We start from the raw sequence: 26,856 nt of genomic DNA on the forward strand, positions 1-26,856 counted from the left end.
ATGGCCTTAGAAAAGAGACATCAGCAAGGGAGGTCCTGAGTTGGCCATCGACCTCTATGTAGGGAGGGGTGGCCTCTATGTCAGATGCTTGTGGACCACCATGTGAGCAAGTGGATGCCCCCAAAGCACTGGCTGCTTTAATGAGTTTGTTTGAGAAATTGCTGCACAGCGCACTGCAGCAAAGAAGGGAAACGAATGGCTGCCACAGTGGTCTGACCTCTACTGTGGACCTCATAAAAGTTTGGCTGGCCACTGATGCCCAACTAGAAGCTGAAGCTCCAGTTAGAAAGTTGGAAGAAGAGCTGAAGTTAGAGAAGGATGTGCAGTTGCCCACTACTCTGCTAGATTTGGGCAGACAAAGTGGAAGAACAGAATAATAAGTTGGGATCCTTAGCGTGCCATTTTGCAAAGCTAGGAGGTCACAAGTGGCCATGGATTAAAGTCTGAGTGCTTGTGACAAAGCCTGATTCGGATGCTAAGAGGTGGAATCCCTGGAAAAGTGAGGAGAGCAAAGGGGAGATGGAGTGGTGATTGACAATGAAATGGACGGAATGCCCCGTGCTGTCTGATCTCTAATAGGAAGGAAAATTTTAAATAGTAATTACCCTAGACTTCTGGTAATAAAGAAATATACCCCAAAATATAGGAGAAAACTTGCATTCTTTCTCTGTCCCTTGAAGTTGTAACTCTCATCATGTCTGAAATGTAAACACCCCAGGAGATAACTACAACACTGCTGGTGACTGCCTGAGACTGAAGGAAAAAAAGGGAAAAGAGGACTTTTAAAACACAGACTGCTATACAAGCTCCCTTGCCCAAAATCTAGTCCACAGCCTCCGTAAGATTACAGGTAAAGGGCAAATACAAATCTTAAAAGTCTTCTCCATAAATATTAGTAAAAAGCTTTAGCCATGTGAATGGGTAATCTTAACCTGTTCTGTCTGCCAGAGACACATTTGGATTCAACTGTTTTATAAACCACAGTCTTGCATCGCTTAATGACAGTGATACATTCTGAGAAATGCATTGTTAGGTGATTTTGTTGTTGTGTGAACATCATAGAATGTACTTATTGCTCCTAGGCTACAAACCTGTAAAGCATCTTACTGTACTGAATACTGTAGGCAATTGTAACATAATGGTATTTGTTTATCTAAACATATCTAAACATACAAAATGTACAGTAAAAATATGGTATAAAAGATACAAAATGGTACCCCTGTATAGGGTGTGTACCATGAATGGAGCTTGCAGGACTGAAAGTTGCTCTGGGTGAGTCAGTGAGTGAGTGCTGAGTGAATGTGAAAGCCTAGGACATTACTGTACACTACTGTAGACTTTATAAACACTGTGCACTTAGGCTACACTAAATTTATTCAAAAATATTTTTCTTTCCTCAATAAATTAACCTTAGCTTACTGTAACTTTTTTACTTATAAACTCTTTAATTTTTTTTAACTTTTGACTCTTTTGTAATAACACAGCTTAAAACACAAACCCATTGTACAGCTGTATGAAAATATTTTCTTTCTTTTATATCCTTATTCCGTAAGCTTTTTTCTATTTTTAAAATTTTTGGTTTTTTTACTTTTGAAACTTTTTGTTAAAAACTAAGACACACACATATTAGCCTAGGCCTACACAGGGTCAGGATCATCAACATCATTGTCTTCTACCTCCACATCTTGTCCCACTGGAAGGTCTCCAGGGGCAATGACACACACAGCGATGTCACCTCCTATGATAACAATTCCTTATTCAGGAGTACCTCCTGAAGGACCTACCCGAGGCTCTTCTTAAAGAGGTGTCACTCTTTCCAGAAATATGTCCATGGTGGTTTGCTTGGTTTCTTTGTTCTGTTTTGTTTTCATCATAGATTGGCTTGAAAGCAGATGATACACCATGAACATTCCTCTCTACTAATGAAAGCCTTTTGGTGCTGGGGTCGATGTTTCCAAACTTTTTAAGGAGCTTGTTGAGGTCTGCAAAAGCTTCTGCTAAACCTTTCACTGTGAATTTTCTTGGAGGCTCTTCTTTTTCTTCTCCTGCAGTTTCCTTTTCTCTTTCTTCTTCTTCAGCTATGCATTCCTGTTCCAGTTCCAACAAGTCCTCTTAGTCAGTTCCTCAGTAACCACCTCTAGGAGCTCCTCCACGTCATCCTCATCCCACCCAGGGTAAAGCTGTACTGTTATAGGACCACCGTCATATATGAGATCCATCTTTGACTGAAACGTTACGCGGCACACGACTGCAGTGAGTTTTATGTTGTTGTGCCTGATTCATGGCTAAAGTTTTGGAATGAAAGCTATGAGGTCTATGTTTGTGTCTGTCTGTATGTTTATATGTCCATAAAATATATGTTATGTATATGTGATATTTTTCTACCTCCAGAGGGTATTGGCAAAATTAATTTGTAAAAGAGCTCTATTTAATTGGCTTAAAGAAAAATAAGCTTTACTAGCAAAAGTGCGCTTACATAAAACTGAAACTTAATTTTCTTTCATCTCATAAAAGGAAAAAATTTTCTTGGACTATTGGTCTGTTCTTGATGGGATTGTGAAAGGTTTTTCTTTACCTTTTAAGTAACCTGCCTAGAAAACAAAGATTCTATCTTATATCAAAATAATTTCCTGTGCTTCATGTTGTCTTTATCAGGTCTTTGATTACTTAAGAAAACTAAGTCTTCTCTATTAAGAGCTACGTTTTTGGGGCCAGCCCAGTGGCGTAGTGGTTAAGTTTGTGCGCTCTGCTTCCGTGGCCCAGGGTTCATGGGTTTGGATCCCGGGTGTGGACCTACACACCGCTTATCAAGCCACGCTGTGGCAGGTGTTCCACATATAAAGTGGAGGAAGATGGGCACGGATGTTAGCCCAGGGCAAATCTCCCTCAGTAAAAGGAGGAGGATTGGCAACAGATGTTAGCTCAGGGCTAATCTTCCTCACAAAAAAAAAAAAAGAGCTAAGTTGTTTTTCCAACCATGTAAATTTTGAATTTTCCTTTGAAGTCTTCAACTGTCACTTTGGTTGACTGGATAACTAAGTATTGTTTCTTAGTGACCTATGATCCTATTTAATCAAGTGTTTTAAACATTTTGATATTTTTGACAAAATTCCCAAAAATCAAATTCTAAATGAAGTCTTGTTGACCTTGAACTAACTTGGGGATTTTCCGGAGGGCCCCTGGAATATCTCAAAAGATATGTTATCTCTCCTTATAAAGACGGATATTAAACTAATTAGGCTTATTTGATTTGTTAAATTACATGGGACTCATTATCAAATAAGAAGAGAAGATAACTTTCCTTAGGTTACTTGTATTATTTTGTATAAATATATTTTATTAATATAAGTGTTCCTGCAAAACTGCTTCATATTCAAGGAGATTCACGGAAAAGACTCTAACAAGTACAGGTTTCTGATAGCTAAGATCAATTTGCCTTCATGTGGGAGGGCCAATAGTAGACCTTTCAAATGCTTCCCCAAGGCTACCTGCACAGCCCCATAATATGTTATGGAATGATAGCCTGATACCTGTCCCTGTTCTTCTTCCCCACATCAGTAAATGGGCCCATTACACTGATGATATGTTAACATGTGAAGACTTGTCTCTGCTGCAGGACACTCTGCAGACTTTGCTGGAACATCTGCAAGAGAGAGGATGGGTGGTGAACCCATAGAAAATTCAAGGCCCAGGCACTGCCATAAAGTTTTGGGGAGTTGTTTGGTCGGGTAAGATGCACATTGTCCCAAAAGCTGTGATTGATGAGGTGCAAGCCTATCCAACACCTAAGAATGTGAAAGAGGCGCAAGCTTTTGCAGAGATTTTGGGGTTCTGGAGGACTTTTATTCCCACCTGGCACAGTGCTTCTGTCCCTTATATCACCTGATGAAGAAAGGGCACAGATGGGCCTGGGGGTCAGAACAACAAGCTACCTTTGAAAAGGCAAAAATACTAGTGAAGCAGATTAAAGCTCTGGGTATCACCCAAGCAGGGCTACCATTTGAGTTAGATGGATGTGTGGCTCCAGAAGGTATGGGGGGGGCACTGTGGCAGAGACAACAGAAGGAGAAAGTATCCCTATGATTGTGGTCCTAGCTCTGAGGGACCACAGTACCTTTCATTGTGGAAGGGGGCAGAAACCCAATATACCCCCCATAGAGCAACAGCTCCTGGCAGTGTACACAGTGCTCCTCCAGGTAAAGCCTCTCACGAAGGAACAGCATATCATGGTGAGAACTTCCCTTTCTGTTAAGGGTTGTATGAAGAATATGTTCCATTGACCCACTTCTGCCATGGCTCAAACTCCCACCTTGACTAAGTGGCATGCCTATTTGCAGCAGAGGAGCACCCTGTCTGCCATCCCACTGTCTCTAGAAATGCGGGTGCTACTAAGTCCTCTAGAGTATGTAGGTCCTCCAAATGCCCCTGCCTCTATTACTGTGGTGGCCTCTGCAGTCCATAAAGAGGGAGTGGGAGAAACTCCTGCTGATACCTGGTTACAGGTGTCTAGAAGCAGGAACAAACCACAGCAACCAGTGGGCTGAACTCAGAGCAGTTTGGCTGGTCATCACTCAAGAGCCCTGGCCATTAACCCTTTGCACTGACAGTTGTGCTGTTCTAAAGGGATTAACCCTACAGCTTGGACAATGAGAAGCTGAGGGGTGGATGGTCATGAATAAGCCCTTTTGGGGTCAGGATATGTGGAAAGACATTTGGGTTCACCTGCAAAAGCCTGAGGTAGTCCTCACTGTCTTCCAGTCCCAGCTCATAAGGTGCTGACACTCCCTGGCAACCAGGAAGCTGATGTCCTAGCTTGGGTACAAGCCCTAGCAACTGACCCTTTAGCAGCTACAGCACAGTGGGTGCATAGAAAGAGCGGCTACTGTAGCACCCAGGTGGGATGGCATATTGCCAAGGATGCTAGATTGCCCTTGAAATACAATAACTTGGTTAATGCAGTAACAGCATTTCTGTGTGTTCTAAACAACACCCAAGGCAATTGTCAAAGGAGTATGGGGCCATCCACTGGAGTTCCCAACTGGTGAAGGATTGGCAAATTGATTATATTGGCCCCCTCCCTCCAAGAGAGGATTCTAAATATGCCTTGGTTTGTGTGGACACTGCATCAGTCCTAACCCAAGATTTCTCCTGTCACCGTGCAAACCAGGCTGTCACCATTAGGGGATTAGAGAAGCCAAGTACCATGTACAGATACCCTCATCAAATAGATAGTAATTGAGGGTCACATTTCAAAGGTCATGATATGCAAGACTGGGCAAAAGAACATAACATTGAATGGAGGTTCAATCTCCCCTTATAACCTGCAAGCAGCAGGATTGGTCAAAAGGAAAAATAGAATATTAAAGTAGCAGATTAAATTACTAACAGGTAAAACCACTTTGGTCAGGTGGACTAAGGTACTGTCCCAGGCTTTAACACATTTGAATGATCAACCAGTAGGGTCTGTTGCCCCATATGCCAGACTGGAGACCCCTACCAAGACATCCAATACCCTAAAAATATGGAAGTTTCAGGAAACAGCCATTGCCCCGACTCTCACTATGGATCAATGTGCTATGCTGCTGAGAACACCAAAGCCCCATCACGCCGGGGAAAGGCATCATCTACTGGAATTTGCAATGGGATGTCCCAGTGGGATAGCCAAATAGCCACCAAACAAGCCACCTCCATGCTAGTGAAACCCCTCGCTGACCACTCAGGGCACACTGCAGAAGAGAGGGGTGTGTAAGATTGTATGAGCTGGTCACAGGGGTGGAATGTTGAAGGAGGTCATTGAGAGGACCTGACCACTAGTTGACCTGCAAGCTGGACATGGGCAATCAGAGGCTCCTCACGCCCTCCCTTGTCCTTGGAATGTACACTCTGCCTACCATACTCACAGTGGGAGCCATTTTCAAGGATGTAGCCTTGAAAGATTAAGGTGTTGTTGAGCCCATCTAGACTGAATATGTGACTGAATCTAGTTAAGGCCTCTACATAAAGTTTAAGATTTGGTGGGCAGGTGCAGAGATCTATTCATCTTGCAGCCACCCAAGACAAGCCTCATAAGCAAGTTCCTTTGCTTATTACACCTGCCACCTACCAATCTGGAGTGGTCTGCCTCTTTCTTCAGTCTCTCTCTGCCCTCATGTACAGGGCTAGTTTGCAAACCAACACAATTCCATGAAAATTCCCACTGGACTCTTTGGGGTGGTGAAAAAGACACTTGAGAAAGGTGACCTTAAAGTTTATTTGGAAGAAAATATTCACAGAACAGCCAAAGAATTTTCCTAAAAAATACTGAAGAATAATTTGCTCTATCATATATTAAAATGTATTTGAACTACAGTAGTGAAACCACAGGAATAAATAGACATATCAATGAAGACAATAGAAGGTCCAGAAGAATATCTACGTATATATAGAATTTTAGTATGTGATAAAACTGGCATTTTAAATCCATGAGAAAAGAATGTATCAATCAATGAATAATGGCAGGAGAATTAAAAAATGATTTGAAGGGGAAAAAAACCTGTTAGATTCTAAATTTACATGAAACCCAAAAATGAATTCAAGATGGATTAAAAAGTTTTTAAAACGTTTTTATCTAGCAATAATAGGAGAAGAAAATACAGATTATTTCTATAAGTTGGAAGGAGGCTGTACTAAGTATGATACCCAAGACAGAACGAAATTTTATAGATATATGTAAAATTATAAACCTATAGGGCAAACGACACCATAAAGTTAAAAGGCAAGTGAAAAACTAGGAAGAAATATTTGCAATATATGACAGGAACAAATGAATCCTTAATATTTGAAGAGATATTACAAATGAATAAAAAGCACAAAGATCCCAATTATGATTGGGAAATTCTCACAAGAAGAAACACAATGACAAATAAAGATATGAAAATGCATAACCTTATTAATAATCAAAGAACTGCCTATTTCTAAAAATGAGAAACCATTTTGCACCTACTAAGCTGGCAAAGATGTAAAAGAAGAATAATGGCCAGGGTGTGGGGCGAAATGGTATTCTTATACAATTTGGGTAGAAACAAAAATTGGCAAAAATCCTTTGGGATAGTAATTTGGAAATATGTATCAATTTTTTTAATGTGTTGATTTTTTAACCCTGAAACCCATTCATTTAACTTCCAAGAATTTGAAGGAAAACATTGGACAACGCATAAAGATATTTATTGTTTCACTGTTTACAATGGTGAAAAACTGGAATCAATTTAAACAAACATCAGTAGAGACTGGTGAAAAAAGTTATGTTATGTATGCTATGGAATACAATGCAGCCATTCAAAATGATAACATATATTTATTATCAGGAAAAATGTTCACAAAATGTTATCAAGAAAAAAAGAAAGTTATAAAATAGTATGGATAATATGACGGCATTTCTGTCACAAGGAAAAAAAACGTGTATTTGTGTATGTAGGGAAAAAGGTCTATAAAGATACGCACCTAGCACTAACAGTGATTATCTATGGAATAATGGCATTACAAAAAACTTTCACTTTTGACTCCATATAACCTTAGTATATAGATATTTACTGCAATGAGCATGTATCGCTTTTATAAGGAGTAAAACATAAAAGGTATTTCCACCAGGAAAAAAAACCTGACACTACAAATGAGGAAAATACATGAGAAAAGACTCTAAATACCAACAAATGAACCAGAGCAGAGGGAAGAATGGAGAGGTATGTGTGTGTCTGTATGTGTGTGTGTAATGAGAACAGACTGTCTAGAACCGTGTGACATATCGTTAAACAAGTATTCTTGAAATAGAAGGAACACACTACAAGAAAAACTCTAAGTACTACACCATTTCAGAAAACTTTGGTATTGGGGTAACAGAGGAGAAGGAAAGTGGTGAAATGAAAATACTCTAAAAGTCCTATTTTGTTGGGGAAAGTAGTGTCATGGCAGGAAAAAAAGTTCATCTTGATGGGGGAAATATTAAGTGTCTTATTTATAAACAATAGTAGAGTCATATCTAACAATTAAGAGAGGGCCGGCCCTGTGGCTTAGCGGTTAAGTGCGTGCGCTCTGCTGCTGGCGGCCTGGGGTTCGGATCCCGGGCGCGCACCGATGCACGGCTTCTCTGGCCATGCTGAGGCCACGTCCCACATACAGCAACTAGAAGGATGTGCAGCTATGACATACAACTATCTACTGGGGCTTTGGGCGAAAAAAATAAATAAAATTATTTAAAAAAAAAAACAGGAGAGCAGGGAAAGGAAAGATAACCATTGATGGACTAGAAAATACTGCAGAACTTCCAAATTATTATTTTAACTCATTGAAATAAAGAAAAATACAAATAAACTGCAAATTTCTTCTATCTGTGAATTGTACTTCAATACAATACCATAATATGTTTTCACTCTATACTAAACACATGCAGAAGGGATGAAATCTTCACTTTTATCTTATCCCATGAGGTAAATCTACTATTTTAGCTGTTCATTTCAGTTAATATTCTAAGAGAAGCTTTAAAAGCAAAGCTGAATATGAAAATGAAGAAATTAATGAAAATTTTCCTTTGTTTGAGATCTTGCCAATCTTGACACTAAATAATGTTGAGGTGAAAAGTCTATAATTTATAAAAACAAAGCCAAAAGAATTATTTTCCAACTTGTAGACTGACCACTTATAATGTTCTATTCTTTCAATTTACTTCCAAGAAACATTTGAGACTAGTACATTTGCAATTTAATGGTGGAAACGAAAGCACCCCCCCAAAGATATATTCACTCCCTAACCCCTAGAATCTGTGACTATCACCCTATATGGCAAAAAATATGATTAAGTTAAGGATCTTGAGAGGAGGATCTTATCCTGGATTATACAGGTAGGCCCTAAATGCAATCACACACATTTATAAAATATAAGCAGAGGGAGTTTTCACAGAGAGAGTGAGAGTAAGAGCAAGAGAGAAGAAGAGAAAAGAAGAGAAGAGAAGAGAAGGAGGGTGATGTGAAGAAGAAGACAGAGATGGGAGAGATGGCCTGAGAAACTGAGAAATGCTGGCAGCCACCAGAAGCTGAAAGAGGCAAGAAACGGATTCCCCCTTGGGGGCCTCTGGAAGGAGCACTGCACCTTGATTCAGACTTGTGGCCTCCAGAACTATGAGAGAATAGATTTCTGTTGTTTTAAGCCACCCAATTTGTGGTAATTTGTTACTGCAGCCACAGGAAACTAATACAGTAACCATTTGGGGAATTTCATGTAAGCTATCAATTGACTTCTTTAGACTAACTTATTGCAAAAACAGTGGTCCACAGAACAGGAAGGCCTACTTCAAAAGAACCATTGCTTGGAAAGTTTCAAGAGACGTAAGCAGAACACCAAAGGATTATAAGACCAAGGACAAGACGGAAAGTGAGACATCACTAATACAGACCATGGAACTAATAGATTAACTGGATGGTTTTCCACAAGAGAGGAACTAATACTTCTTGAGAATTTACTACGAGCCAGGCACTATGCAAGGAATAGTCATTCATAATCTCATTTAATCCCTATATTACTCTGTATGATAAGTATTATAGTAGTATTTATCAGATAAGGAAACTGGGGCCTAAAATCATGTAGTTAGTGTAATTTAAACTTAAATTATCTAGAGTCCTTGCTGTTTTAGTATTTTATCTGCTTCCATAAAGTTTAGTTTGAGAAGCATTATTGCTCTAAAACATCATTATAGTGACACCATACCCCTCTTCTCTGAGAACCACTCTCATCCCCATCTACTTTCAGGAGTGAGCAGTTTGTCTTTGTCTACCCCACAATTTTAACAAGGCTTAGTTTAGTGAGGAGGTATTTGGCAATGGAGAATGGGAAGCAGAAGGAAGGAGTCATGGAGTCAGAACAAACAGAAAAGAGAGAAAATAAATACAAATTATTACAATACAGAGAACTACAATCATTGGGAAATACGAACTTTCAAAGTTTACAAAAAGGACTGACGAGGATAAAAAGGTAGACAAGCAGAAAAGAGATGAGAGAAGTAGAAAGAAAATTTAATCCTTTAATGAAGCGTAAAAATTAAAATTCAAAAAAATAAATTCAGCTCCAAATTTTAGTAGTTGTTATGACAAATTCTTACATTAATTTCACCAAAACCTAGGAATAATAGAAAAAGTAATAACAGACAAAATACAAAGCAGAAAAAAGGAAGGATTAAAATTCCATAGTTTGAAGGATCTGAGAAAGAAAAATTTGCTGTTAAAGGAAACATACACACATTTCTCTGTCCCTTAATTTCTTCCAAATCTACTCCCACTGTCTGCCTGTATAATTCCCTGCCAGAGCTCTGCAGCTGGTCCCCACTGGGGCTTAAGCAGACTCCTCTCTGTGTTTCCATTTAAAAATCTTTATTTCAATAGGTGGGCCTGGAGCATCTGCACTTCCAAAATTACCACACAACTGATCCAAAATGATTGAAACAAAATTGGTTTCAAAAATTGCCCTTAGGCTGAAAAGAAGATGAAGGCTAACAGTTCAGACCTAAAGAAACATTTATCACAATTCTATGGTCTGTAATAGACTTACTTCTGTGGTCGTAACAGAAATGTTGACAGCTTGTTAATTATAGAAATGCTAGTGGGCATCACTGTTATTCTTTTGAAAGACTCGACAAAAGAGTTCGGAGGCCTTTTTTTACTTAAACCAAGCCTTACAGCACCTCAAATCCAATCCTCTCCTCTCCAACTGGCTGGATTCAGTTCTATTTTCCTGCTAGTATACAGTGTGATGACTCAGAAAAAGGTCTTCAATAAACCCAGACTCCAATATTCCCACCCCCTGAAAAAGGTAATCGAAGTCCCAGAGCCACAGTTGAGATTCAAGGACTTTGCAAGGGTACACCAGAATAGTTTAAATCTCTCTGAGATCCATGAACTAGAGTGCACCAAACTCTAAAAGTCACAGCAACAGGAAACAGCATAGGACCTTACACTTGGCAGCCACCAATACATATTCATGTGTGATTCAGATCCTCTGCCCTCAAACTGAGCTGGAATTATGCCATCTTACTTGGGTAGGGAAAGCAAGGTATATAATGGATAGAGGTTTGAATCTGTGTTTTAAACCCATCTCTACCACTAACTAGTAATTGTGTAATATGAGCAATCATTTAACCTCTTTGGTCTTCATATTTTATTCATTTGTAAAATGGAGAGGGACCGAACAATAACTTTCAGCCATTGTTGTCTGTCCCACCAATTATTCAAAGAACATAGATTCCAATATGATAGAAACAAAACTCCACTTTTCCCAGAGATATTTCTAAATTTATAAATATTCAGTCACCATAAGTATCATTTACAGTAAAGTTTAAGAGGAAACAAAATTAGAGTACGTTCTTAGGAACAGATTTTGTTGGTTTGGTCTAGACCTAAGGTGAAATTAAAGGGCACTGATTCCTTTGAAAGTGCTTCAACTCCAGAATAAACAGAATTTGAGCAGGTTTTGTACGTCTGTGCCTTGTGGATTATTTTGAGACCCTTTGAAGCAGGGTTTCTTAACAGTGGTGCTATTGACGTTTTATTGTAGGGGGCTGTCCCATTCATTGTTCAGCAGCATCTCTGGCCTCCACCCATTACATGCCAGTTGTGACAACCAAAAATGTCTTTAGACATTGCCAAACGTACCCTGGAAGGGAGGAATAAAATTGCCCTCCATTGAGATTTGCTGCTTCGCAGGGTAAGACGCCATGTAAATGTATTTTTTATAATGCATTTTTTAAAACGTATTTTCTACTAAGCAACTGGATCAACTCAGAGAATTTAAGGCTAATGCCTCTATTTGATTTTACAGTATTTAGAAGGGAATTATTATTTACTACACATACAACATATGTAATTAATACATATATATGACACACATATGATTTAATGTAAATAATGTTTGGCTCATTCCAGAGGACATAAACAAATTTACATTCTTTTACTTCATTGAATTTTAAGGTTTCTATGTATTTTTTAGAAAGATACTTTGATCTTGAATTTGAAAATGGTCAAAAGTAACCTGCTGGTGGAAAAAAACAAAGTTCCAGTAGAGAACTAGAAATTAATCATTCTTTCAGTCATTCAACTAATGTTTCATTACTGACAATAAAGTGTTTATAATTGACACTCTGGTTACATTTTTAAGCATTAATCCTTCACACAAGAACCCATTGATACATAGCCCTAAGCAACTATGTTAGCCCTGTGCAGATTCAGGCTTACCCCACAGAAGCAGAAGAGAGAGAGAAAAGTGAATTTAAGACCGTAGTTTAAACAAGAAGTATGACTTGTAATATACTTTTTGGCTTAAATACAAATTCTCATCCAAATGCCTAGGAACAACCAAAAACTAGAGGTCAAAACAGAGTTGCATAGTCAGGCTAATATTTTTAAAAATCATTACTGCTAATTAATCATTACCTTCAAATGGTACATTTTCCCACATTTAAACTCATAAAAATTTCCTCCGCTTAACAACATAAGCAATTTTGCATCATTTAAAAAATAGCTAGTGAATAATTTTTCAAACAACAAAAATATCCTAATCTCTTAAAATTATAATATTTTAATTGTAATACTTTTTTGCCAGTTAATTTTACAGTGCCAGGAAATCTACAAAACATGTCTCAAATGGTGTTTGTTCCCAGGAATATACAACAAAGAGGCATCTCTGTTCTTTGTTACAAGGTGCACACTTGCAGGGGAGGAATGCATGAAATAGCACAATCTACCTTGGGAGCTTATTAGGATAGTTAGTACTTTAAAACTAGGATATTGAATTAATTCCACAATCTGAAGATCTAGACCACCAAATATATATGCAAATGTATAGCTATATTTACACATATGGTATCATCTGAAAATCAGAATACTAGATTCATGAATAAATACTTGAGAGTGTGAAATTTTAATACTCTAATTTCAAAGACAGTAAAATGTCTTTAAAATTTCTAGATTTTTTTTTACATTATTCTCATGCACAGCAACACACAGCTTCGAGGCCCAGGAAAGGGAAACCAAGATTTCTCCCCTAAAAGTCAAAATGGACATACACAAAAGACTGGGACCTCATTGTCTTCCAGTCTGTGACTCTCACATCAGCACAAATGTCTTTATAAAGGAACTCAGATGCACTCAATTACTACATTCTTAAAATCCCTGACTATGTGAAATTGTGTAGGAAAGAAAGCAAAGACACATCCTTTATAGTACAGGCGTTTGATTTGGGAAAAGTCAAAGGAAACATAAGACACGACAAGAGGACAAGACAAGAGATTGGAACCTAAAGATGAGAATGTATTGACCTCTAAGCACTGCTCTCCACTGGCAAATCATTCAGCAGGGTGTAAGCAGGGCTCCACGTGTCCCTCTAGTCTAGAGAGGAAAATCAGAAGGGGCAAAAGAAAGGGAGACCGATATGGAGTCCCAGACTGAACTCTGAAGATTTCGGGTAGGAACCTGGCAACTCGCTGGGGGCACTTTGCCCTGCTACCGCTGCACTGAACAATTAGACAGAATCTGCCCGAGGGCGTCTTCTATAAGCTTTTTTTCTCTATAAAGTAAAACTTTGAGTCTGCAAAAAGCAGAAACAGACATCTATGGATTCCCGGCGAGAATGCAGCATTTGCCCAAGGCCTCCCAAATCTACTACCTGCAAACCAACCACAGAAAGTTACAAATCTGCCCAGATAGGCCCGGGGCCAAGGGCTGCGCGGCGCCTTCCAGGTTTCCCGGTCAAGCGCAAAAGAAAAATGAAGTCGCAGGAAGAGAGCAGGAGGTTGCCTGGAGGGTTGGCGCAAAGTTTCAAAATTGGTGAAAATCTATCCTTCCGTAAAACTTAAGAAAAGTAAACCTGAAGGTCCAGTTTTTGCCTGGCAAACCCGCGAGAAGCGTGCTTTAAGGGTGGAGTGGGAGTCACGGCCTTCTCACAATGGGGTTATTTCTAAGGAACCCGGCGGAGCTTCTCTCCTTTCCAGGGATGACGGGTTCACATATTTCTTCCGTTTGTCCCTTCCCGCGTGAAGCTAATGAACGAATACATGACCCCACGGTGCCCCGGGGCAATGTATTTCCTTTGAGTTAATAAAATTACACCAAGTCCCCTGCGCTGGCGAAGACAGGATCTCCTGGCAGTAGACCCCGGCCTCCGGACGCTTCTCGGACCCCGCCTGCCCGCCCGGCGCCGCGGCAGGGCTCGGACTCGGCCTCCCGCAGCCAGCGCCCTGTTCCCGCGGCTCCAGAGCGGCCAACTCAGGCTTTCGGTCCCAGTCGCCTGAGAGCCCCAGACACGCAGAAGCCAAAGTGCCCTCTCATCTAATATTTGCAGAACTATTGTCCAAGAAATGGGATAAATATTCCCATTTCCTGGATAGGGCACCTAGACTCGGAAAATTAACACTTGTTCACAAAGACTAAGAGTAAGAAGCCAGTTTCCCCCGAATTCGCCGCTTTCAAACTGTGCAGCAAAGGGGTGCGGGGAGGCGCGGTCCCCGGGGGCACCGGCACCTTCTCACCTGGGGCGGCTGGGCGCAGGGGTGGGCCCGCTGAGCCCGTGGGCTGTGAGGTCTTGCGACCCACCGCGGATCCTGCGCGGGAGGACCAGCGTGGAGCGACTCTGCTAGGGAGAGCCGGCAGTGGAGACCTCCCGGAAGGAAAATTAGGAAACCTCTGCAAACTGGAGCAGGAACTGCCTTCTTCCCTCGCGGCCCTCCCGGTCCCGCCCACCCCTGCCCGGCCCCACGGCCGCCGCGTTTCCTACACTGCGTGTCCTGGGCCCTTGCATTCGATGTTTCTCACTAAAAGTTGCCCTTCCGGCGGATTCGAAAGTCGCCCCAAGCTAGGAAAGGTTTGTGCTTTGATATTATCCTCACCGCCCTCTCTATTTTGCCCCCGCCCCGTCTCATTTCAAGAAAATGAGCTTTTAGAAAAGAAAGCCTCTCCGTTGAGGCGGCTGGCAATCTCACAGAAATGATGTAAATGGTTGCAGGGCTTTTATCTTCCGCTGTTTTTTTCGAGTGAACTGTGAAGATCTGTGAAAATAATATCAGGGTTTTCCGTCAGAACGAGCTTTGCCCTGCACTCAGGCGTAGCGTGATCTGACCCGACACCTCCGACCATCTGCCCTGTCTGTCTTCTGATTTACCAGGGCTGCACAAGCCGCATACAGACTGTACTTGATACTAAAGGAAAGACGCCGGCCCGGCCCAGTTCGGCGGTGAATATTCCTCTCTGATTCCTTTCTAGGGATGGACCTCCAAAGACGGTTTTCCTGGCGTTTTCGTTGGACTCCCCTCTCCCAATTATTTTCTTCAAACTAAACAAACTCTTCTCGAAGGCCCAGGAGAGACAGTGGTTTCTTTTGACGGAGGCCTCAGAAAATGGCATGATGTAGACGTCAATTGGGAATCAATAAAAGTTGCCAATCAATCTGCTGGCCCCAAGGCGAGCCGCCAAGCAGGCCCTTCCTCTCTACAGGAGCGTCAGTGCTCAGCGGCTTAGGAAGCGCTTTCTGCCCTCCGTACCGCAACCCCCGCCCCCCAGTTGCTGTGGTTCCCCCCTTTATATTTTACTTTTACTGAACTACTTTTGGGCTAAAAGGCCAAGGTTAGAGGTTTTTATCCCCAGCTCAAGAGTTAAATGTTCTAACACAGGGTCGGGCAAAATTAGCCTGCAAGAGGAAGAGCAAATCGATATGTTAAAAAAGGTCTTTGGAACAAGCTTTTAAGTTGCTGTCCTGACCTACCAGTGACTTCTCACTCTAGATGTGGCTATGCCGCACATTTGTCCAAGTCCGTTAAACTGGAGGGAAAAAACGAAAAGCATAAACTTTTTGGGGGTGCGATGCCCCTTTTCTTGCGAGTGTTTGCCTTCATGGCCAGCACCTGTGCTATCAGGTGTGAGTGTCCTAGCTCATATTTAAAATGATTTCAGGAGGCTTTTGAAGGCGGTGGTGATAGAGTTCAAACTGACCTCTTCTACAGAGCCCCGGTCCCGTTTCTTCCGCTTCAGATTCACTTCCCTTTCGGCTGCTTTGGCCGCTGGAAAAGGGGGAAGGGCATGCGGGGATGAGTGCTGGGGAGAAATGAACTGATCCACTTTCCCTCCCGCCCCATTCGTGCGCTCCCTGCAAGGTTTTCTGTCCCGTTAGGTTTTCTGTTTCGTTACAACTAAACTTGAGGAATTCTCGGAGGATTTCGATTTGGCCCAGTTCTCTTTGTCCTCTGGAGACCTCTTGACCCAGGCAGCGCATCGCCCCAAAGTGGGTTCCTGTAGCATCATGGCCTCTTTTGGGGGGGGAAGGCGGAGGAGGAGGAGGGAGGAAAAAGGCTGGAGGAGGGCGGGTGTCGAAATGCTGCTGCTCTCGCCTTTCTTTTTCTTCCAGCCACTCGCTCATCTTTTCCTCCTCCAGGTTCTGCAAAATACTGCGGAAAAGTCCGCGGGTGAACGGCGGGCGCTGTCGAGAGCGGGGAGGTGCTGAAATGGCCGGGGCAAGCTGGGGGCAGTCTTGATTGGCAGAGCCAGCCAGTGACTGACAGGGGGTCTCCATGGCGCCCGCGCCGCCAATCCGCCCGCCCCAGTAGCGGCGCCCTCTCGCCCGCCTGCGAGCCCTCACGGAGTCCAGCCGAACCCGAGCGCCAGAGCCGGCACCTCTTCCTATCGCTCCTGCTCGCTCACTCCCGCCGCTGCGCCGCAGCCGCCGCCCGGGCCGCACGTCCCGGCTGCCCCGAGCTGCTTCACCGAGGAGAGCCTGGCGCACCCGGCCGGGCCCGCGGGCGTCTGCTGCGTGTCCCGCTCCGGGCTCAGCGTCCCCGCTGCCGCCGGGGCTGCCTCGATGTTCCAGCTGCCTATCTTGAATTTCAGTCCCCAGCAAGTGGCAGGGGTATGCGAGACTCTGGAGGAGAGCGGCGACGTGGAGCGCCTGGGTCGCTTCCTCTGGTCGCTGCCCGTGGCCCCTGCGGCCTGCGAGGCCCTCAACAAGAATGAATCGGTGCTGCGCGCGCGAGCCATCGTGGCCTTTCACGGTGGCAACTACCGCGAGCTCTACCACATCCTGGAAAACCACAAGTTCACCAAGGAGTCGCACGCCAAGCTGCAGGCGCTGTGGCTCGAAGCGCATTACCAGGAGGCTGAGAAGCTGCGTGGACGGCCCCTGGGGCCGGTGGACAAGTACCGCGTGAGGAAGAAGTTCCCGCTGCCGCGCACCATTTGGGACGGTGAACAGAAGACACACTGCTTCAAGGAGCGCACGCGGCACCTGCTACGGGAATGGTACCTGCAGGACCCATACCCGAACCCCAGCAAAAAGCGTGAGCTCGCCCAGGCGACCGGACTTACCCCTACGCAGGTGGGCAACTGGTTCAAAAACCGCCGACAAAGGGACCGGGCGGCTGCAGCCAAGAACAGGTCGGTACCTGGAGGCTTCCAGCGCCTTGCGCTCACCGGGGAGGGGGAAGGCGACGGCACCGCGGGCACTCTTACCCAGGGCCTGGCGACTTGGATTCCGCAGGGTTGGGAGCGTGGTCTGTCTCCGGTTATGTGCCCACTGAGTTCTGGGATCCTGGGCGGGGGTTTCCTTTCGGGCTCTTGGTCCCCCACCACCACCCCCTCTCTCTTTCTCTGCGCCTGGGGTCACTCCAGCAGCAGGTTCCAGTCACCAAACCAAGGCTGTATTAGGAGGGGGAAAGAAATAAAAATTAAAATCCCGAAAATAACAAGGACCCCAAGGCCCAAAGCCAGTTCTTGTCAGCCTGGGCCCAGGCTCCTATTATTAAGCCTGGCTTATTAGTAATGTGGCAGTTTAGTGTTGTCATTTTTAAATCCCAGATGCATCCTTCTGTAATGCGTTGGAAACAGTTTTCGGTGAACTTCTGTTTCTAAGAAGTGGCAAGTCGAGTTTTCCTCTTCCCACGCATGGGCAGTCCTGTCTCCAAACAACAAACTAGTCAGTCGGCTGAGGCTTTTCATTCCCCAGCGTGTGGGTCTCAATTAGCCAAACATTTTGGGTAAGAAGCCAGCCTCTGCCCCCAGGCCCAAACTCCCCATGCAACCCTCAGGCAGCCCTTTTTGGCTTTAGCTTTGGGCCGCCTGGACCTCGGGAGCACTGACACAGGCTTGCGCCCTAGGCAGACGCACGCTGGGAAGGAGTTCCCCTGTTTCGGAGCCTGATCTGTACTTGTCACCCACATCTCATTTATACTGACAGTACTGTAAATCTCCCAAAGGTGACCTACAACCGGGAATGACCCTGCAAGCCCAACATCCCAAAGACCGAGGAGACGGGGAGCCGAGACAGGACTCGGAAGGAGAATGGGACAACTGCAAGGCTCCGCGGGGAGGCGGCCGCGGACTCCTGCCCGGCCTCTGGTGCCTCACCTTACCCGCTTTAACTGCCCGAGTCTGAGGGACAGCCGCTGACAGCCGGGCTTAAGGGACCCGGAGTCGGGGGGTGGGGCACGGGCGGCTGTGGTACACAGGCGCTGTGACTCTGTCCCTTTCCTTCCCCATAGACTCCAGCAGCAGGTCCTGTCGCAGGGCTCGGGGCGGGCGCTAAGGGCCGAGGAAGAGGGCGCGCCCGAGGTCCTGGGCGCCGCCGCCAGTCCGGCCGCCAGCCTATCCAGCAAGGCAGCCACTTCCGCCATCTCCATCACGTCCAGCGACAGCGAGTGCGACATCTGAGCTGCCCATCCAACACGCTCGGAAACAGAATCCGGAGTAAAAAAACAAGACAGACAAAATGAAGGAGGGAGGGAGGATGAGACCAAGCAAACCAAGCGCTTGTGAAGCCAGGTGGCCAGGGACCCGGGCCCAGGGACCCGGGGGCTCGGGTTGCGGTGTCCGCCCCGCGGCTCGGCTCCACTGGCGCCCTCCGGCCGCTACTACAGGGGTCCACGGTGAGGCCCGACCCAGCGCCACGTTCTCCTTGCTTTGCTTCATCCCAAGGATTTTGCTGCAAAGATACCTCCGGAACCCGAACTGCATGCTGAGCGCCTGCCCTGAATCTCCCGTGGGTATTTCACGTCGAAAGGACGCTGTTATATATGTATAACTTTTGCTTTAAAGTTTTTTTTTTTTAAAAAAAACATATATATGCTGTTTATTTACTTATTTAAGAGACTGCCGTGGTAGGTTTCTCTGTATGTTGGAAACTTGCTGTTTCTAAAGCGGCAGGGTGGAGACCATGGGTTTTGTGTGAAGAAACCAAACAATAAAAACCTGGTGAGCAACCTTTCTTAATTAAGGGAGCTGCTCTCAGATTCCAAAAAAAAAATCGTCCCTTACCAAGGCAGGCAGGGGCCCTTGTGCAAATGGTCTCACTGAGTCTTCTCTATATCTTTTGCCTTCTCTGATGTCTCCTGGTATATTTTTAAAACAGCCCATAGTAGGTCCATACCCACCTCCTCCTCACATTCTTTGTGTGTATGTATGTATGTACATATATGTGTATGTATGCTGTATTTAAACCTAGAAATTGGTAACATGAGCATCCCCTATAAGGCAACTCCCCACATCCCTAGCACAGGTAACTATGGCTTGTCCACCTGACACTCACTTTTATGAAGGAATTGTTCCTGAAAGGAATAATTTAGGAAGCCAAACTCCGGGACTCAATAGCAAGTTCAATTTTACAAAAATGCAAGACTATTCTGACACAGAGTCTGCAATGAGAAAGGCTTTCCATCTCCTTTGAGGCCCCCTCCTGTAGAAAAGCAGGAGGTACCCATGATCATGCTAAAACGAGCATACGCTACATTTAGAATAGAACTCATGTTAAAACAAGACAAAAGAAGACAGGAGAGGTTGTAATAACTAGACTAGCAACTGCTAGTCTAGCTGCAGAAGCAGTTTTTAATCAAACGCATGATTTTCAATGAAAGGGATACTGAGATGGTGGAAAGGATGTAATCGTGTCACATACTGAGGTGAAATAGAAGACTGCAGAGAAATGACTGGCATTTAAAAAGTCTGATCTCTGTATTAAACATGAAACAAGTGGTTCAGAGCCTCATTGTCCTGTAATAGCCTCAATTAAAAATTTCAAATATTTTTAGGATTTAACTTGTCCTCCCAAAGTATGCAGGGGCATGCAGGCACACAGACACACATACACCAAAAAAAAAAAAAAAAAAAAAAAAAAAAAAACACCTACTGTCCTTGCACTAAAAAAGGAAATGCTCTCCAGAGTCTCCAAGCTTTTTTCCTAGTGAAATGGATTGCCTATTATAAAATTTGACATTGATCTTTAAATCACTTGAGCTGAACTTCCCTCCTCAAGCTCTCCCCACCCCCATCAGACTCTTTCAATTTGTCTCTCTGTCCTTAGCAGACGGTCCTTGGTTCAGAAGCCTCCTAACTTATTTGGGTAGAAGTGTCGACATGCAAACTAAACAAAAATAAATGAAGTCATGGAAGACAAAAAGCAGTCAAATGGCAAGATATATGGGGGAAGCCACAGGACAGGATTAAGGGTTCATTTTTTGTTTCTAAATTGCTTAAACAGATTTGGCCTCATTTGCACTTTATAAATGCTTGTCACTGTATTCAGCAGCCCTTATCCAGAGAATTGCTGACAATCAAAACTCTTTTGCACAAGAGCTCTAGATGGAAGGAGTGGAGAAGTCATTGTGATCAAGCTGGTGTTCTTCCAGAAAGGAAGCAAATGCCCTTCTGTGGGTCCTGAAAGGCTAGGATGCTGGATCTTCCTCAAGACTCTATTTTGGTTCTTAGAGCCCTTGGTAGTTCCTAGAATGCCAAGGAGCAGGGCCAGGACTCAGATGAGACAAGGGAGGTACCTAGAGTAGAAAATTTAAGGAGGCATTCACTCTCAAGGTCAAGCAAGTGCAGCAAGTGCAAGGCATCTGGGAGTGAGTGCTTCCCTAAATTTTGCACCGTAGGCGTCTCCCTTGCCTCACCATGGTCCTGAATCTGCCAAGGAGTATGGTACTTCAATGAAAAATCAAGAGATTTCCAGTCTTGTCCCCCAACTCCACCCCATCCTAACTATGGAGCTCTCCAGAATCAGCATTTGGAGAAGATAGTTAGCAAATTTTATCTCTTAAGCTGATGCTTCCAGGTCCAAGAGGGAAGGGAAAGGACTAATTAGTGGAATGAGGTAAAGGAATTTGAGATTTAAAAAATCCTACCCCACTCACCAGTTCAAATGATGCCTAAAGGCAGAAGGAAATGTCCATTCTGCATTCTCAAGAAAAAGGGTAACTGCTAAGAACTAAACTTTCTTTTTACAAATAATTTTTAAATAATGGTTAATTGCTTGGCAGAAAAGAGGAGGCCAAACAGTCATGGAGGATTTTTCTTCCTACTTTGGTGAAAGCCTTTAAAGTACATCTAATTTACTTAAAGTAACATGCTGCGGAAGGATTATATTATAAAGTAGCTATTCTGTTTCACCAATCTGTAGATTTATCTAATTTCACTTTAGAATTTTAAGGGCGGACATATTATTTAAAAGATTTTTTTTTTTTTTGGTGAGGAAGATTGGCCCTGAGCTAACATCTGTAGCAATCTTTCCTCTATTTTGTATGTGGGACGCCGCCACAGCTCGGCTTGATGAGTGGTGTGTAGGTCCGCGCCCAGGATGCTAAGCCACGAACCACGGGCCAGGCAAGTCGAACGCTCAAACTTAACCGCCACACCACCGGCCTGTCCCTTAAAAGATTTTTTTAAATGTTTTGAATGTTTATCAGTTAGGTGGCACCTAAGCGCTTTCGTGAATATTCAGTTCTTTGATGATCACATGTTGGAAATTGGTCCAAATCTTAACACAGAGATTTATTTTATTTTAATTGGTCCAAATCTTCCCATGGACAGGTATTGTAAAGGTTTTCGTTTTCTTTTTAAGATTTTTTTTTTCCGTACCAGTTTTATCCTGGTCTAGAAAGGGTTTTATTTTATTTTATTTTTATTCCAGGTAGTAGCAATGCCGAAGGTTTCTGAATTTGGAGAAATCTCCATATGATGGGTTTCCTTCCTTTCCTTTCTTGAAATTCGTTTCCTGTAACAATTTCCCAAAAAGCAGTTACTCCAGCAGAGTGGAAAGAAGCTGCATTTTTACATTTCGACGGAACTGACCAATGCGAGGATTTAACCCCAGCCCCAGCTCAGGCTCCTTCACCGGTTAGAAATACTCCAACCACCCGCCAGTTCCCCCCACAGCGCGACGGCTCCTGCGCCCAAACGCCGCAGTTTCTCTCTCCTCCACTTGAACGACCCGCCCCCGCCCCGCCGCCGCTCCCTTCACCAGTTTATGAAAATCTGGGAGGGAGGAGATGGGAGGCCGGGGATGGAGGAGGACTTGCTCTTTGTTTACATTAAACAAATGACAGGCAAAGAGCTCAAGCAAAATCTTCCTTGACCTCGTTCTCTCTCCCTAATTTTAACAAAAAGGAAAAAAATATTGTATCCAAAGGGAACGTGAATGGGGCGGCAGGAGGAGAGAAGCAGCTTTCGCTCTATTCAGCCGGGCCGCGGGAGCGCGGACGATTTCCGCTCCCATTGTGAGGCGGGGCCGGGGGCTGCGGCGAGCGGGGGGTCCGCCGGGCGGCCCGCGGGGCTGTCAGGCGGCTCAGCGTAATCAGGGCTAATGACGGCGGCCCGGCGCTCGGCGGGACAATGCGCGGGGCCGCGGGGCTTTGTCGGCCTGAAAGGCTAATAGGTTTGCCTGGGGGCTGAGGGGGGCGGTGTCGGGAGGAGGCGGCGGCGAGGGGAGAAGGGGTCATTGTCCGCGCACGGCCCGGGCGCCGAGACGCGTCCCTCCGCCGCGCGGCCGCCCCCGGGCCGGCGCGGCGACAGGAAGGCCGCGGGGAGCCCCCTGGAGGCCTGCTGGGAAATGGCGGCCGGAGCGGCGGGCGCGGGGGTGCCCCGGGGGAGGCGGCCCTGCGAGGAGGTCGGGCCCGAACTTTGTTCCCGGGAGAAGCCCAGAGTGGGCCCACAGGGCCCGGGAAGGTGGGGCCTTCTGCAGGGCCCGGATCGCGACTCTGCGAGGTGACAACTCCACACACCCACCTTTCCGTCCAGCGCCCTGGGAGCTCTCAGACGTGCAGGCCTCGAGCCACTCCTATCGTTAGACTGCCTGACTCAAAGGGCTCGAGGAGGGCAACCTCTCAAAACCAGGGGGAAATTAGAGAAAACCCACGGCGAGGGGACAAACACCACGGCGCGCTCGCCCTCGAGCCTGACGGCGCGGCGCTGCCGGATCCTCGAGCGGGAGGCTGCGGCGCGCGGCGCGGGTCTGGGCCTGCGCGAGGTGCCGCCGCGCGCGTCGGGCCCGCGCGTGAGGGGCCCGCGCCGGGCGGGCCGCGCGCGCCGGGCCGGGGCCGGGCGCCGGGAGCAGCTCGGCCGCGCCAGGACGGAGAACGCGGTCTCACCGCCGACTGTCGGCGGCGCCGAGCGAGTCACTCGAGCAGGGAGGCTCCAGACTCAGGGAGCGGGATTTGCAGGCGCTGAGGCTCGGGAAGTCTTTGCGCGCCCGGCAGATGCGCGCGGTCAGCCGTCGGCGCGGGGACCGGGAGCAGGCGCCCTCGGGAGCCGTGTCCGCTACCGCGCCGGTACCCTGTGGCAGGGCCCCGCCGCCGCCGCAGCCCTCTTCTTTCGGACACTTGCCCGCTCGCAGTCGAGCTCTTACAAGTCTCCTCAGGCTAGATCCTGCCTTGCAGCTCTCTTTGCTAGGATTTATATGCCCAAACATCTTTAGACCTACCCTACCGTGAGGGAGCGAACTGGTTTTCTTCCCCTTTTCGCCTCCTGGTCTGGAGACAAAGGGATGTGAGGGCGACCCCAGGGCCGAGCAGCGGTGGCACGCCTCCGTGCTCTCCTCGCACTGTTTCCGCCGGCCCGGCGCCACCGCCCCTGCCTCGACTGCTAACCCGTCAACCCATGAAGCCTACCCCACCTCAAAGGAATCTTCCTTGATTCAGTGGGCTCCCGACAGAGATTTTTCCACTTCCTTTTTAATGCTCCCACCGTACCTTATCTAAGCGTCTGCTTTAAAGTCTGTAATACATTTGTGCAGTTATTTGTCTATATGTTTGACTTCACTCGCTAGAGTGTAAGCTCCTTAAGGGCAAGGACTGAATCTTATCTTTATATTCCCAGCACCTAGCCTGAGTAGTAGGTGCTCAATAAATATTTTAAACCTGAATGAATTAATGGATCTTCCTTGGAGCCTGTCTGTTCTGAATTAGTGGAGGAGCGCTGCTAGCTCTGAGCTCATTTCAACAACAAAGATGGCTAACATTGGCTGAACCCAAAGTTCATTAAAATCCTCCCAGCTCAGGTTACTGGCTCTCACGTACTTGTCAGGTTCTCTGGGATGATTCTCCCTCTAGGTATATGGTTTTCTAGAATCCTGTGGCTTTGGGTTCATAAGATGAAAATTATCTTCTCACACATTTTCCCAAACAGTAAGGTGAGTTATCCCCTTAGGTTTCAAAAATTCTGGCTATTACATTCTCTGAACCCTATAAAATATAATTCCTAATATTTTTGTCTGTTATAGAATGATAGTGGTTTCCCCTTCCAAGATACTCTTTCCCTTCTTCTCCCCTCCTCCACTTTAGTCTTGACTTACAAATTAAAAAGTAAACACACAGAAATATCACAAACTCAGACAAGGTATCCAATTTTAAGACAGTGGATTGGCATTGCACCTCCATGCTTAGGCTAATCCAGGGGGAAAAAAACAGAGTATTCATTAAAATCTTAAGTCACAAAAGTGAAAAATCTACTGGCTACCAAACTCATCTCAATGTTAAAAATTTACTAGACAGAAGCAAGTGAACTGTAATTTTGAATTCTCGTAAAATATATATAAAGCTACTTCTTGGAAAGTCATTTTAGCCTGGCACTGTCAATCTGCAACCTGAGAATGTTGATTTACTATTCGATTTTCTGACTGAAGAGATTAGTCTTGAATTTTCTAGCATGAAATTACATATCTAAGTTCAGGTGGTGCATATTAATTTGATACATGAACAGTCTAGTTGATGGTAAACTAGTTTATTTTGCATTTCAAACATTTTCAGATATTCAAAATTCCTGTTAAAGATTTGTCCATTTAAATTAAGCACCATTTAAAGCATATTTTATTGCATTGGATATACTCCTGACTTTCCATAAATTCATGATAAAGTATGCATTTCAACTAAAGACCTATGCATGTATACTAGACAGCTGATGTACAAATTTCTTTTTTTTTGCCGCCAATTGTGACTGTATGAGCTGGATTCATCAATTTAAAACAGACAAGCAAATAAGAAAAGGAAAACTACGTTTATTGTAAGCAGCATGTAGCAATGGATTGGTACCTGAGAGAGTGAGATCAAACACACCTTACTTAAAATACCTAATCACTGTGAATTTGGGCAAATCACTCAACTCTTTGAGCCTTAGTTTTTACTTCTGCAAAGTGGGGTTGATAATATCCAGGGATATTGTGAGTCTTTGGGATAAAGCACCTAGCACAGACCCTCCCATATAATAGCTGTTCCGTGAATGAAACTTCCGTTTTCCCATTTTTCTTAGTTAAATGCTAGAGCAAACAAATAGACTGTACAACTCCCTTTTAAAAAGTTTTTAATAGATGTCATCTACATATTTGGAATATTATTGAATTTAAATGCTAAATGCTATCCTTAGTACGAGAAGCTGCTCTGCTCACCACTCCCAGTAGGGAAGACCCAGTGTGTTGGTTTCCCCACAGTGGTAATGGATGGGCTTGCGCTAATGCACCCTCATTCTTTCCTCGGGTTTTTACTCTGCCTGGAGCTGCTTGTCATCTATGTGAAGCTCTCCAAAGAGATCCTGGCACATCCCGCAAGTCAGAATCACCCCAAATATAAAGTATGATCACTGAAAAGACAACATAACCTCTTGGGGAAAATGCTCTTTTCCCCAACAATCTGTTTCTTTGAGCAGGAAGCAGTGATCCCACTTTACTGACATTTCTATGGCTCTTGACTGCTAAGAAGTCCTTTCATCTGCACTATCTGGCTTCTTCACAAGAACCCTATGAGGCAAGTCAGCAGGTATGGTGATTCCCACCTTCCAGGTAAGAAAACTGGGGGCTCACATTACTTGCTCAAAGTCACAGGACCAGGGAAGAATCTAGATTTTGTAGGACTTGAAATTAACACAGTTTGGAGGGGAGGATACTTTTTAAGATAAAGGATACAAAATTATAAGTACAAAATTGGGTATAAGAAAATAAATCACAACAATTACAAAATTTTAAAACCTGGAAAATACAACAAATATCACAAAATCCAAACAATAACAAAATCACTTTATTAACTGTTGAATGCACCTCTAGAATAGATTTTTCCCTACTTTTTTTTTTTTTTTTTTTTGCTGTATGTTCTTTGATTACTTCTTTATACGGCAACAATTTTATAGTACAATCTCAAATAGAAAGATAATTCAGTCTTTCCTCTAGTATGGGTTGATTTCAATATTTTTTATTCATAGTTTAGGAAAGCTTCTTTCAGTTTCATAGCTCATTACGGGTAATGTAATTTTTAGGATTGGTATCAAATTAGGGAAAGCCTATATGAAATTCCTTTCATATATGAGCAGTAAGATTTCAGGACATTTCAAGTTTTCTTGAACAGTGATCCATCTTAAATAATCTTTGCATTGACCACACTCATTAACCAGTTTGTGATTAAGAAGCTTACCCATTCATGTTGTGATACATAAATCAGTGAGTGGGCAGTAGGAATATTCCTGCAAGACATCCCTACATGGAAACAGCTAGCAATAACCTAACAATACACAGAAGTAACAGCAAACCATAAAAATATACACCACTAAACCC

General features: G+C 44.4%; 1 protein-coding gene across 1 annotated transcript; it reads left to right on the top strand.

The window, feature by feature from the left end:
- The first annotated feature begins 16,706 nt into the window (after positions 1 to 16,706).
- On the top strand, positions 16,707 to 19,286 carry SIX6 (SIX homeobox 6). The gene is made up of 2 exons (XM_058567929.1): positions 16,707 to 17,432; positions 18,536 to 19,286. Exons 1-2 carry the CDS (start codon positions 16,861 to 16,863, stop codon positions 18,702 to 18,704), a joined length of 741 nt encoding a protein of 246 aa, XP_058423912.1. The 5' UTR covers positions 16,707 to 16,860; the 3' UTR covers positions 18,705 to 19,286.
- Positions 19,287 to 26,856: the final 7,570 nt, after the last annotated feature.

The sequence above is a fragment of the Diceros bicornis genome, chromosome 24 (genome assembly GCF_020826845.1).
Source record: "Diceros bicornis minor isolate mBicDic1 chromosome 24, mDicBic1.mat.cur, whole genome shotgun sequence".
NCBI lineage: Eukaryota > Metazoa > Chordata > Mammalia > Perissodactyla > Rhinocerotidae > Diceros > Diceros bicornis.

Bases quoted from the DNA above. Each gene is read 5' to 3' on its own strand.
- SIX6 (XM_058567929.1), top strand. From the start codon at position 16,861: ATGTTCCAGCTGCCTATCTTGAATTTCAGTCCCCAGCAAGTGGCAGGG. The intron at 17,433-18,535 runs GTCGGTACCTGG...CCTTCCCCATAG, and splicing joins GCGGCTGCAGCCAAGAACAG to ACTCCAGCAGCAGGTCCTGT.